Source organism: Populus nigra, chromosome 1 (assembly GCF_951802175.1).
Source record: "Populus nigra chromosome 1, ddPopNigr1.1, whole genome shotgun sequence".
NCBI lineage: Eukaryota > Viridiplantae > Streptophyta > Magnoliopsida > Malpighiales > Salicaceae > Populus > Populus nigra.
Genome location: NC_084852.1, coordinates 3,438,622 through 3,452,985, shown reverse-complemented (window position 1 = coordinate 3,452,985; position 14,364 = coordinate 3,438,622). Strand labels below are relative to the sequence as shown.

Below are 14,364 nucleotides of genomic sequence, written 5' to 3'. Positions count from 1 at the left end.
GGTGTGTTCCTCCTGTTGAACACAGGGAATCTGTGTACCGGACTTTGTGGTTCAGCTGCTGGCATAATCACCGGACTTTGTGGTTCAGCTGCTGGCACAATCGGTTCTTCGACAAGTACTGTTGGTACTTCTTCACCTTCAAGGATCAAATCAATGTTGATCCATTTGACTGCTTCTTTATCATCATTCCATTCCCAAGATTTATCTTCTTCAAAGATAACATCTCTACTCATAATCACCTTCTTCGTGATGGGATTATACAGCTTGTATCCCATCCTTCTTTCACCATATCCCACAAAGATGCATCTCTCGCTTTTATCATCGAGTTTGGTCCTTCTTGCCTCTGGGATCTTTGCATATGCCACACAACCAAAGACTCGTAGATGAGTAACACTTGGTTTGTGACCACTCCATGCTTCTTCTGGAATGACTCCTTGCAAACTTCTGGTTGGGCAGCGATTCAGTAGATACACTGCACATGATACAGCTTCAGCCCAGTATTGCTTGGGCAACTTCTTTGCTTTGAGCAGACTTCTTGCCATGTCAAGAATCGTGCGATTCTTCCTTTCAGCTACACCATTCAGCTGTGGTGTATACGCAGGTGTTGTCTGATGTCTGATGCCTTGTTGTGTACAATAGGCTTCAAAGTCATTTGCTGTATATTCTCCACCTTGATCAGATCTCACGGTTCTGATCATGTAGCCACTTTGCTTCTCCACAATTGCTTTAAAATCTTTAAAACAATTGAATACTTCTGACTTCCTCTTCAGAAAGTATATCCACGTCTTTCTGCTAAAATCATCAATAAACGTGAGGAAGTACCTATTTTGTCCAGTCGACATAGGCGTTATTGGGCCACACACATCTGTGTGCACTAACTCCAGTGGCCTCTTTGCTCTCCAGTTGACTTCTTTGGCAAAACTGGATCTGTGATGTTTGCTGAGGACACAACTCTCACAGACTTCATCTGGATGATCAATGTGGGGCAAACCTTTGACCATCTTCTTGCTTGCTAGCATCTTCAGACTTGTGAAATTCAGATGTCCAAGCCTCAGGTGCCAGAGCCATTCTTCACTGTTGGTGATGGCACTCAAACACTTTGCTGCATCATACTGGATGTTCAAAGGAAACATCCTATTCTTGGACATTTTCACATAGGCCATTAATCTCCCATTGTTGTCTCTAATTGTCAGATGACAATTCTTCGAGTAAAAAGTATAACCTCTCTCCATAAGTTGACCTATGCTGATCAGGTTCTGCTTTATGGCTGGGACATAATAGACATTGGCGATGTGGCTGGAATCGCCGTTCTTCAACTTAATTGGGATGCTGCCTTTACCTTTGAATGGAACCTTTGTGGTATCTCCAAAAGTAACTAGACCTTGCTTGGTCACATCTAGATCACTAAATAACTCTTGGTAGCCACACATGTGATTGCTGGCTCCAGTATCTAGATACCATATATTCTCCTGTTTCTCGCTAAGTTCTTGTTGGACAAGAAATGCAGCTTCTTCTCTGTCATCCTTCTCTGCATAGTTGGCTTGCTCACGTATCTCCAACGGAGCTTTCCTTTGACATTCAGTGCTATAGTGCCCAAATTGATTGCACCTATAACACTGGATATTTCTCTTATCACGGTTATTGTAACCGCCTCCTCTTCCTCTAGGAGTGAATGCTTGTTGTCTTTGGCCTCCTCTGGTGGTATTTCTGCCACCTCTTCCTCTGAAGCTTGTATTCCAAGAACCTCTTCCTTGAAATCTCTGGAATCCTCCTCTGGATTGTTGACTTCCTGCTTGAGTGGTATATCCACTTGTTGAAGTCTCCCCTTGCTCATATCTGTCCTTGAGAGACAGCTTTGCTTGTAAGGCATGCTCGATGGCCTTATCTCCATTTCTCTTTACAATCTTCTGCTCATGAGCTTGCAAAGAACTCATAAGCTCATCAACTGTCAACTTGTCCACTTCCTTGGACTCTTCAATAGCGACAACAACAAAATCAAATTTTGGATCTAGGGATCTCAAAATTTTCTCAGTAATTCGAGAATCGACGATGGCTTCTCCATTTCTCCTCATCTGATTGACTATCACCATAATTCTTGTGTGATAATCAGAAATAGACTCTGAGGACTTCATTTGCAATAACTCAAATTCACCTCGCAAAGATTGAAGACGAATCTTCTTGATTCTGTCGGCACCTTTGTATTTTTGTTGGAGAGCCTCCCATATATCATATGATGTTTCAGCGGAAGCTATGATCTCGAATGTATCTTCATCAAGACCTTGGTAGATGATGGTCTTTGCTTTGTTGTCCTTCTTTCTGTTGACTTTCAGGGCTTGCTTCTGTGCCTCTTGTAAAGCATCTTCTTCTTCTTTGGACTCTGGTTCATCATAACCATAGTGTACAATCTCCAAACACTCTTGTGAACCAAGGAATGCCTTTAATCTGATGCACCAACTATCATAGTTGTCTTTGGTCAGCTTCGGGATGAGTGTTTGTGTACTTTCTGTAGTCATTTTGCTATTTTAATGACTATATCTCCTTCTGGGAGTTGAATTTGGAAAAACGGACACTGTAGATCGCTCCGGAATGGTCGAAATAGTCGGGAACCGGTCTGACTTTGTAGAAATCAGGTCAGAAAATGGGTGAACCGGTCCAAAAACCAATTCTGGGTGTCGGGCGGTTCGCTGGGTTGAACCGAGAATATTCTGTGGAATATTCTATCGGCTCGGCTTCGGCTAAGAGCGGCTCGGCTTAGCGGCTCGGCTTGAAAAGGGAATATTCTCGGGAATATTCTTTGGCTCGGCTGGAGGCTCGGCTTGAGGCTTGGCTCGGCTTGGCGCGGCGCGGCTTAAACGGCTCAAATATGGCGCGCGTGGACGTCACTCGTCTTCTTCCTCTGGCGCGCGTGGGTGCGGCTGGGCTACAGTTACCGGAACTTCAGGTGGCGCGTGTGGTTCACCCCGGTGTCCGATTGAGCTGATTTTTGCGGCAGTGAGTTCGTATGGATGAGCTCTACACGGTGGAATGATCAAAACTTGTTTTTGACAATTTTGAAAATTCGGCTATCCCAGAAAATACTTCTGTTTTCTGACGAACGGGGCTCTGATACCAATTGTTGGTGGGAGGAACCACTAGTGGTGGCTTTGAAACACTCAGAGGGGATAAAACACAAAGTTTTATTTCATGAACACAAGCTTACAGGAGCAAAAATAAACTTACAACAAGCTTAACAATACACACCCTCTCTTTCTCTCTAGTGTTTCTCTCTATTCTCTCTACTCTCCCACACATAATAGCATAAGCTCAGCTTGCTATTTATACACGAATTCAAAATAAGAAAATTCAACCTTTCCAAGTGTGAAGGCGGCTGCGGACGGTGGTGTGAAGGCGGCTGGCGGCTGCGGCTGGTGGCTGGCGGCTGGTCGGTGGCGGCTGGTCAGTGGCAGCTGGTGGTTGCCTTCCTTGACCATCTAGATTGAGTTTAATATTCAACACACGTGTTGTTGCTTGTACACTTACCAAGTATTTCCTGCTTTAGTCTCGGATGTTATGATTTCTTGTTCCCTCATTTGAAGAGGTTGGAGGTGCATGGATGTCCAAAGCTGACCACAATATTTGGTACTACATCAAATGGTTCAATGAGTGCTCAATCAGAGGTGCTGTATATTTGACATGATTTCTTGCCTCTCGTTTAGTTTTAAAAGTGCACAATAATTACTATGAATTACATCTAACAAATCGGTACCCTTGTTTTCTTTTGATGTAGGGGTTTATGAATTTGAAAGAAATATCTATTGAAAACTTGGAAGGAGTACAAGATTTAATGCAAGTTGGATGTTTGATAACTAATAGAAGAGGTGGGCATGAACTTTCAATCGTGAGTTTGGAAACATTACACTTGAACTTATTGCCAAACTTGAGGTGTATTTGGAAAGGTCTCGTGCCGAGCAATTTGACTACTTTGAAGGTGGAAGAATGTAAGAGACTGACACATGTATTCACCGACAGCATGATTGCTAGTCTAGTTCAACTGAAAGCTCTAGAGATATCAAATTGTGAAGGATTGGAGCAAATCATTGCTTTGGATAATGATGATGAAAAGGATCAGATATTGTCAGGAAGTGATCTCCAATCTGCATGCTTCCCTAATTTGTATCAACTTGAGATAAAAGGATGCAACAAGTTGAAGAGTCTCTTCCCGTTAGCCATGGCTTCAGGTCTCAAAAAGCTCAAAATACTTGGAGTAAGTCAATCCTCTCAATTATTGGGAGTATTTGGGCAGGGTGATCATGCTTCATCTGCCAATATTGAGAAGGTGATGGTGCTCCCTGATTTGCACGTGTTGTTGCTTGTACAATTACCAAGTATTTCCTGCTTTAGTCTCGGATGTTATGATTTCTTGTTCCCTCATTTGAAGAGGTTGGAGGTGCATGGATGTCCAAAGCTGACCACAATATTTGGTACTACATCAAATGGTTCAATGAGTGCTCAATCAGAGGTGCTGTATATTTGACATGATTTCTTGCCTCTCGTTTAGTTTTAAAAGTGCACAATAATTACTATGAATTACATCTAACAAATCGGTACCCTTGTTTTCTTTTGATGTAGGGGTTTATGAATTTGAAAGAAATATCTATTGAAAACTTGGAAGGAGTACAAGATTTAATGCAAGTTGGATGTTTGATAACTAATAGAAGAGGTGGGCATGAACTTTCAATCGTGAGTTTGGAAACATTACACTTGAACTTATTGCCAAACTTGAGGTGTATTTGGAAAGGTCTCGTGCCGAGCAATTTGACTACTTTGAAGGTGGAAGAATGTAAGAGACTGACACATGTATTCACCGACAGCATGATTGCTAGTCTACTTCAACTGGAATTTCTAGAGATATCAAACTGTGAGGAATTGGAGCAAATCATTGCTAAGGATAATGATGATGAAAAGGATCAGATATTTTCAGGAAGTGATCTCCAATCTTCATGCTTCCCTAATTTGTGTCGACTTGAGATCACAGGATGCAACAAGTTGAAGAGTCTCTTCCCGTTAGCCATGGCTTCAGGTCTCAAAAAGCTCCAAGAACTTAAAGTGAAGGAATCCTCTCAATTATTGGGAGTATTTGGGCAGGGTGATCATGCTTCACATGTCAATGTTGAGAAGGAGATGGTGCTCCCTAATCTGGAATGGCTGAGTCTAGAAGAATTACCAAGCATTGTCTACTTCAGTCATGGATGTTATGATTTCTTGTTCCCTCATTTGGAGACGTTACTGATGCATGGATGTCCAAAGCTGACCACAATATTTGGTACTACATCAAATGGTTCAATGAGTGCTCAATCAGAGGTGCTGTATATTTGACATGATTTCTTGCCTCTCGTTTAGTTTTAAAAGTGCACAATAATTACTATGAATTGCATCTAACAAATCGGTACCCTTGTTTTCTTTTGATGCAGGTAGGGTTTATGAATTTGAAAAAAATATCTATTAAAAACATGGAAGGAGTACAAGATTTAATGCAAGTTGGATGTTTGATAACTAATAGAAGAGGTGGGCATGAACTTTCAATCGTGAGTTTGGAAACATTACACTTGAACTTATTGCCAAACTTGAGGTGTATTTGGAAGGGTCTCGTGCCGAGCAATTTGACTACTTTGGAGGTGAACCAGTGTAAGAGACTGACACATATATTCACAAACAGCATGATTGCTAGTCTACTTCAACTGGAATTTCTAGAGATATCAAACTGTGAGGAATTGGAGCAAATCATTGCTAAGGATAATGATGATGAAAAGGATCAGATATTTTCAGGAAGTGATCTCCAATCTTCATGCTTCCCTAATTTGTGTCGACTTGAGATCACAGGATGCAACAAGTTGAAGAGTCTCTTCCCGTTAGCCATGGCTTCAGGTCTCAAAAAGCTCCAAGAACTTAAAGTAAAGGAATCCTCTCAATTATTGGGAGTATTTGGGCAGGGTGACCATGCTTCACATGTCAATGTTGAGAAGGAGATGGTGCTCCCTGATCTGGAGTGGCTGAGTCTAGAAGAATTACCAAGCATTGTCTACTTCAGTCATGGATGTTGTGATTTCATATTTCCTTATTTGTCGATGTTGGAGGTGCGTCAATGTCCAAATCTGACCACAAGATTCGCTACTACATCAAATGGTTCAATGAGTGCTCAATCAGAGGTGCTGTATATTTGACATGATTTCTTGCCTCTCTTTAAGTGTTTTTATTTCTTGTTTCCCTCAATAATAAGACTTACAAGTTGGAACGTGTATGCCATGCTTGAATTGGTTTTGCAGGTGTCTCAAGTAGCTGAGGATTCCAGCACTGGTTGCTCCGTGCCAACCAGCACTTGTAGAAAATGGACCCCATATAATGGGTGGGAAGAGATAAAAGAGTTTGGCATTGGAATTTGAAAAACATGCTAGTAATTCATTCTTGCAGGTCCTTCTTTAAATGGTTGGATTAAATCAACAAATACGATATGCCTGGATGATCTTTGTTCTTGATGTTTGCATTAGGTTGGGTGGTTACCTATTTCATGATCAACTCGACGTTGGTGGGAAGTAATTCCAGCTGTTTCATTAGCTACAACAATTTGTCTTATTTCATGTATTTGTTGTGTGAACTTCCAGAAATAAGGGTAATGTTATGTGTTTAGTAATTTATTGTGCGAACCTCCAAAAAAAGGGCTTTTGTTTGTTTCCGTAATTGTGTTTCTTTTCAAGTATCTGAACCTTAAAAAACAAGGGCATAATATTCATTTCTACATGAATATATATAAATACATGTGAATGAGTGTGTGTATATATATATATATATATATATATATATATATATATATATATATATATATATATAATCAATTTATAAATTTATTGACAGAATATGAAATTCCAAGGTGGAAGTAAAAGGATAAATCCTTTAGCTTTGAAAGAATTAGTGTTTGCCTTTGAGATTGTAATTTTTTTTTTCAGCGTATATTCAATTTAATATTTTTAATAATACAAATGAAAATAAACAGCAAATTTAATTTATAAATGTAACTATCTCAAAACAATGTTGAGAAGGAAGAAAGACTAGTAGAATAAAAATAAAATTAATAGACTTTTAAAAAGCAAAGAGTTTTTAATGTTAAAAATAATTTTTTTTATTTAATAGACCCAATTTTGTATTTTTTTTTCAAAGATAACTCTATTTTAATTCTGATTCTTTAGCAACACAGTTTTTCATTCACCATAACACACAATTTTTTTTTTTAAATAGTTAACATGTCATATTAATGAGGAGAGGTATTTGAATTGGGTGAGGCTGATGAAGGAACTAACGAGGAGAAGGAGCTGCCGCTGCTGTCATCTTTAACAGAGTTACGGCTGAACTGGTTACCTGAGCTCAAATATATATGGAAGGGGCCCACTAGATATGCTGAACTTGTGGTATCTTGACTGTTAAATAATATTTATGTAATCTTATTTATTAATGGTAGAATAGCACTTTCAGTTTGACCTATATATACTTTATTTGTATTTAGGTTAAGACTAAGCATTCATAATATACAGATTATTTAGAATTCAAGCCTCCTTTCTTTATTTGATCTCAATTAATTTAATATGGTATCAGAGCTGGTTTTATGAAACGAGGCTTAATCCCAAGCACAAGTTCGCGGATCCAACTCGCGGATCCAAATTTTTTGGAGTGAGATTTTGTCTTCCGCTTCTGTAAAATTTGGTATTTCGTCAGTTTCTGCAATTATTTTGGTATTTCGTCTACCCTTCAGTCTTTGCAATTTGGTATTTGCGTTCAGTTTCTGCAAATTGGTTTTGTGTTTTGGAGTAATCGTATAATTTTGAGAAGATATTTGTTTAGTTTCTGCAATCTCTGTTCAGTTTCTGCAATTTGTTATTTTGTTTTCCGCTGCTTTTGCATTCTGGTTCTCTGTGATTGTTAATTATAGCTACTGAAAGAGATGATTCGCTTCAGTCTGTGAGTGTGAGGTTGGATGGGAAGAACTATTCGTATTGGAGCTATGTAATGCGAAATTTTCTTAAAGGTAAGAAGATGTGGGGGTATGTTAGTGGAACTTATATAATACCTAAGAATATTGAGGAGGGGGATGTTGTTTTGATAGATACATGAGAAGCAAATAATGCAAAGATCATTACTTGGATCAACAATTCTGTTGAGCATTCGATAGGTACGCAGTTGGCGAAGTATGAGACAACAAAAGAGGTTTGGGATCATCTGCAAAGGTTATTCACGCAATCAAATTTTGCAAAACAGTATCAATTAGAGAATGACATACGAGCTCTTCATCAGAAGAATATGAGTATTCAAGAGTTTTATTCTACTATGACAGATCTTTGGGATCAATTGTCTCTTACAGAATCAGCAGAATTAAAGGCATGTGGTGCCTATATTGAGCGTAGAGAGCAACAACGATTGGTACAGTTTTTAACAGCGCTTCGCAGTGACTTCGAAGGACTTAGAGGTTCAATTCTGCATCGTACTCCACTGCCTTCTGTTGACTCTGTTGTCAGTGAGTTATTGGCTGAAGAAATACGTCTTCAGTCTTATTCTGAAAAGGGAATTCTTTCTGCTTCAAATCCTTCTGTACTAGCAGTACCTTCTAAGCCATTCTCTAATCATCAGAACAAGCCTTACACAAGGGTTGGCTTTGATGAGTGCAATTTTTGTAAGCAGAAAGGTCATTGGAAGGCTCAGTGTCCTAAGTTGAGACAGCAGAATCAAGCTTGGAAGTCTAGCAGTCAGTCACAATCTAATGCTCATCGACCACCTCAGGGTTATAAACCACCACACCACAATACTGCAGTAGTAGCTTCCCCAGGCTCTATTACCGATCCTAATACTTTGGCTGAGCAATTTCAGAAGTTTCTCTCCTTGCAGCCACAAGCAATGTCCGCTTCTTCCATAGGTCAGTTGCCTCATAATTCCTCAGGTATGTCACACTCTGAATGGGTCTTGGATTCTGGTGCTTCCCATCATATGTCTCCAGATTCCTCATCTTTTACCTCAGTGTCCCCTTTGTTCTCCATTCCTGTTGTGACTGCTGATGGCACTCCCATGCCCTTAGCAGGTGTTGGTTCTGTTGTCACACCTCACTTGTCTCTCCCTAATGTTTATCTTATTCCAAAAATCAAATTGAATCTTGCGTCTGTTGGTCAAATATGTGATTCTGGTGATTATTTAGTCATGTTTTCTGGTTCTTTTTGTTGTGTACAGGATCTGCAGTCTCAGAAGCTGATTGGGACAGGCCGTAGGGAGAATGGACTATATATTTTGGATGAGTTAAAAGTGCTAGTTGCTGCTGCTGCCGCTGCTGCTACTACTGCTGATTTGTCTTCTTTTCGTTTGAGTCTTTCATCTTCTAGTTTTTATTTATGGCATTCCCGTCTAGGTCATGTTTCATCTTCTCGTTTGAGTTTTTTGGCATCCACAGGAGCTTTAGGAAATTTGAAAACTTGTGACATTTCTGATTGTAGTGGATGTAAACTGGCAAAATTTTCTGCTTTACCTTTTAATCGAAGTATTTCTGTTTCATCTTCACCATTTGATTTGATTCATTCTGATGTATGGGGGCCTTCTCCTGTTTCCACAAAAGGAGGGTCTCGATATTATGTCTCTTTTATTGATGATCATACTCGTTATTGTTGGGTTTATTTAATGAAACATCGTTCTGAATTCTTTGAGATATATGCAGCTTTTCGAGCTCTTATCAAAACTCAACATTCTGCTGTGATCAAATGCTTTAGATGTGATTTGGGTGGGGAATACACTTCTAATAAATTTTGTCAAATGCTTGCCTTAGATGGAACCATCCACCAAACTTCGTGTACATATACTCCTGAACAAAATGGTGTAGCTGAAAGAAAACATAGGCACATTGTTGAAACTGCTCGTTCTCTCTTGTTGTCTGCCTTTGTTCCTAGTGAGTTTTGGGGAGAAGCTGTTCTTACTGCTGTAAGTTTGATTAATACAATTCCATCTTCTCATAGTTTGGGTCTATCTCCTTTTGAAAAGTTATATGGGTATGTCCCTGATTATTCCTCATTTAGAGTCTTTGGTTGTACTTGTTTCGTTCTTCGTCCTCATGTAGAACGCAGTAAGCTATCCTCTCGATCTGTTATTTGTGTCTTTCTGGGTTATGGTGAAGGTAAAAAGGGGTATCGTTGTTTTGATCCAATAACTCAGAAACTTTATGTGTCTCGTCATGTTGTCTTCCTTGAGCATATACCTTTCTTTTCTATTCCATCCACTACTCATAGCCTGACAAAATCTGATCTTATTCATATAGATCCTTTTTCTGAGGATTCTGGTAATGATACCTCTCCCTATGTTCAATCAATTTGTACTCATAACTCTGCAGGTACTGGTACTTTACTCTCTGGCACACCTGAAGCTCCATTCTCATCTACAGCCCCTCAAGCTTCATCTGAGATTGTGGATCCACCTCCACGTCAGTCCATCCGCATTCGTAAGTCCACAAAACTACCAGATTTTGCTTATTCTTGTTATTCTTCATCATTTACTTCCTTTTTAGCTTCTATTCATTGTCTCTTTGAGCCCTCTTCCTATAAAGAGGCAATTCTTGATCCGCTTTGGCAGCAAGCTATGGATGAGGAACTTTCTGCTTTGCATAAGACAGATACTTGGGATTTGGTTCCTCTACCTCCTGGTAAGAGTATTGTTGGTTGTCGTTGGGTGTATAAGATTAAGACTAATTCTGATGGGTCTATTGAGCGATACAAAGCTAGGCTGGTTGCAAAAGGATACTCTCAACAGTATGGTATGGACTATGAGGAGACATTTGCCCCGGTTGCAAAAATGACTACTATTCGCACTCTTATTGCCGTAGCTTCGGTTCGTCAGTGGCATATTTCTCAGCTTGATGTTAAAAATGCATTCTTGAATGGAGATCTTCAAGAAGAAGTTTATATGGCACCCCCTCCTGGTATTTCACATGACTCTGGATATGTTTGTAAGCTTAAGAAAGCATTATATGGTCTCAAACAAGCACCTCGTGCTTGGTTTGAGAAATTCTCTATTGTGATCTCGTCTCTTGGCTTTGTTTCTAGCAGTTATGATTCTGCTCTTTTTATTAAGTGCACTGATGCAGGTCGTATCATTCTGTCTTTATATGTTGATGACATGATTATTACTTGTAACAACCCCAATTTTTCTATTAGTTTATCCGTTAATCTTCCCCCCTATAAAGGGTAGATGGAGCAAATTTTTTTTTTTTTTTAACTCTCCGAAATTTCTAACGAAATTTCGGCAGAGTCTCCTCTATACCGGGAGATCCCAAGTTATCGACAATGTACCCTGCACACATTTAGAATCACATCTCATCCACAATCACATCCATTTTTAATACAATCAATTGCATAATTCATTCCAGATTATGCTCAGGACCATATTCATTCCCAAACTCCATCTTACATCACAAGCATAAGTTAATAATTAAAATAGCCAAATTCGAGCACGAAGATTGCATATATATAACACAACACAGTTTAATATCCTAACATAGTATAGTACATTCTAATATCCCAAGCATAGGTTGATACATTTAATATTTCAGAAACAAAATATTACGAATATAATATTCTATACAGGTTACATGTTTACTGCATGACAAAATTACACCACAAATCCCTAAGTTCTTAACTTATACAAAAAGGGATCAAAGAACTTAAAATCTATTCCTGACGTGAATGGGAGGGACCTGCAAAAATATAAATTTTCCATATAATTAAAAATAAATGATTAGAATACAAGCAATTTACAGAAGAAAAATTAAACAGCATATCTATCTACTTAAATCATAAACCCCCTTTTTATGGTTATATAAGAATTCTCTGTTTTTTTTTTGTTTTTTTTTCTTTTGTTTCTGTTGACTACTTCTCCCCACCCCTCCACATCAGAAAAACTATTGCCAACACCATTGACCTCCATAGTGTCTTCAGTTGCCCGTCCTGGAACAACTAATCAGTCTCATGAAAATGCCGACACGAACGTAACCGTTTGTGTCATTAACTATTTTTTTTTATTTTAAAAAAACTAAAATAGTTAATCATTGTTCCATATTACCTTGGGAGGTTCTCAGGTATGCCGATGTCAAAAATTCTTGACATCATTAGCTTTCACCTCGGAAAGCTAATCAAGTCTATAAATTTTGCCGATATCGACGTCACCCGCCGATATCATTAACTATTCTGAAACCGAATAGTTAATCAAGTTTATAAATTTTGCCGATATCGACGTCACCCACCGATATCATTAACTATTATGAAACCGAATAGTTAATCAAGTTTATAAATTTTGCCGATATCGACGTCACCCGCCGATATCATTAACTATTCTGAAACCGAATAGTTAATCAAGTTTATATTTCTCCTTTCACGTACCGATAATGCCGATGTTATCCAGCTTGGTTAACATCATCAGCCTCCCATATCAGGGCAAACAAATCAAATTCGAGAAACAGTCATTACCAAAATTCGTTGTTACTCCAAAAGAACCCATAAATTAAATCTAGTCCTCCGTTTCATTTTTTTTTTTTTTTTTTTTGTCATTTAACCTTTCCTTCCTTCCTTCCTTCCTTCCTTCCCTTTTTCCTTTCCTCATCAATAAGCACCAAAATTTTATAGTTCAAAAGTTAGTGAAAATAATTATTAACTAGAGGAGATATAGGTACCAAGTACCTACCTGCTGTAGACGCTCGACTTGCGTTCCCCTGTGGTTGCTGTACTCCTCCCGCGGTTCCTCCTGAAACCACAAACACCCATCATTATTCCATATTAGTCCACATATTACACGCAACAACAACAATGGAAATAATATTCATTTCTCTTTTACCAAATCTTTTCTTTCTCACTTACATTCCTCATTATTATTCTTTAACTTTTCAGCTCATTTGTAGTCTAAGTGCACATCATAAATTCAATTTTGATTACTGTTTATTCTTTTTAAAGATCAAGACACACTTTATGAAGGGCAAGAAAACAAATTCTACCCTTAATATGGCTAAATTTCGCCGTTTTATCAACTTGGCCGAATCTGCCAACAGGGGTGGCAGCTTGACCTCTCCTCAGTTTTTTATTTGTATCTGGAGTTCTAGGACTCCAAATTAGGCGAGGTCGGATTCGTTGGAAAGCTAACACTTCCGGCTACAACTTCTATGAGGGGACCCTCCCTGAATTCTGTAGTTTTCAGGTCCGAAATCCCCCCAGGAGACAGGGCAGCGAACCTGCCCTGTTTTGCTAATGGAGAAAGTATCTCCATTTCGTCTTAAATCCCTGCTTCTTCATCAGTCACAGCCATGCCTTCCCTTTATTCATGGCATTCCCGTCTCATTTTATGTCCTCTTAAGGTCACTTGTACCAAATTAATTAATTAAGCACATCATACGTTCCCATTCCCCCTCTGCAGTATCCAGCAGAGAACATGCCCAAAGGAACCAAAAGTTCCCTTCCTCTCTTTTATGCACTCATTTCTTCTTCTTCGTTAAGGCACTTAGATTATTCTAATCCATTAAACCTCATTCATTTCTGCATTTTACCAACATTTTATGTTAAAGAACCCTAATTCCCAATTCAAGAAAAGCATAAACTTCTAATCAAATTGAAGTTGATTTCATAGAAATTGGAATTAGAACTCCTTACTTGGATGGAAATCTAAACTTTACTTCAAAATTTTTTTAGAAGAATCTTAGCCTTCTTCTCCTTGTATGTAGTCAGCCACTCTTCCCCCTCTTTTCTTCACCAACTCTTCACTTTTCTTCTTGTTAATTCTTCCACCCGATTGTGTTCCTCCACTTAATAATTCCAAGGCTTATTTGGGTTTACTAATTTTAAGTGTTTACTCCTAGTTTTGATGAAGGAAAAATATGAAATTCTCCTCCCCTCCTTATTCTTATTATCAGCCGGCCATGGATGAGAGAAGGGATGGGTATTTATAGTCCCATCTTTTGTTAATTCCATTTTGGCCCCATCCTTTACCTCTTTTTTTTTTATATATATATATTATAACAACATTTGAATTATTATAACCCCCCCCTCTTTGTTTATTTTATTTTCGGGCTTCACATTCTTCCCTCCTAATAAAAATTTCATCCCCGAAATTTAAACTGCATACCTGACTCAAGGAATAGGTGGGGGTATTTTTCCTTAATCTCTGATTCTCTCTCCCACGTTTCCTCCTCAATTTGTGAGTTCCTCCACAACACTCTGACTAGTGATACTCTCTTATTCCTCAATGTTTTTTCACTCCGATCCATGATCTTCACTGGCCTGGTTTCGAGTGTCAAGTCTTCTTTTACTTCCATAGGAACTGGAGGTAACA

At 38.7% G+C, this 14,364-nt stretch overlaps 2 protein-coding genes across 2 annotated transcripts; both read left to right on the top strand.

The window, feature by feature from the left end:
• The first annotated feature begins 3,456 nt into the window (after positions 1-3,456).
• On the top strand, positions 3,457-6,733 carry LOC133689877 (uncharacterized). Its single transcript, XM_062109968.1, has 5 exons — positions 3,457-3,656; positions 3,767-4,498; positions 4,609-5,340; positions 5,451-6,185; positions 6,303-6,733. The coding sequence occupies exons 1-5, from the start codon at positions 3,639-3,641 to the stop codon at positions 6,417-6,419; spliced, it is 2,334 nt and encodes a 777-aa protein (XP_061965952.1). The 5' UTR covers positions 3,457-3,638; the 3' UTR covers positions 6,420-6,733.
• Positions 6,734-8,034: 1,301 nt separating this feature from the next.
• LOC133674895 (uncharacterized) lies at positions 8,035-9,557 on the top strand. Its single transcript, XM_062096193.1, has 3 exons — positions 8,035-8,053; positions 8,432-8,959; positions 9,244-9,557. Exons 1-3 carry the CDS (start codon positions 8,035-8,037, stop codon positions 9,279-9,281), a joined length of 585 nt encoding a protein of 194 aa, XP_061952177.1. The 3' UTR covers positions 9,282-9,557.
• The last annotated feature ends 4,807 nt before the right edge of the window (positions 9,558-14,364 follow it).

What these genes read in the sequence shown, in the direction of transcription:
- LOC133689877 (XM_062109968.1), top strand. An exon ending in CAATGAGTGCTCAATCAGAG is followed by an intron (nt 5,341 to 5,450) that starts GTGCTGTATATT and finishes CTTTTGATGCAG; the next exon opens with GTAGGGTTTATGAATTTGAA. An exon ending in CAATGAGTGCTCAATCAGAG is followed by an intron (nt 6,186 to 6,302) that starts GTGCTGTATATT and finishes TTGGTTTTGCAG; the next exon opens with GTGTCTCAAGTAGCTGAGGA.
- LOC133674895 (XM_062096193.1), top strand. An exon ending in GTTGCCTCATAATTCCTCAG is followed by an intron (nt 8,960 to 9,243) that starts GTATGTCACACT and finishes TGTTGTGTACAG; the next exon opens with GATCTGCAGTCTCAGAAGCT.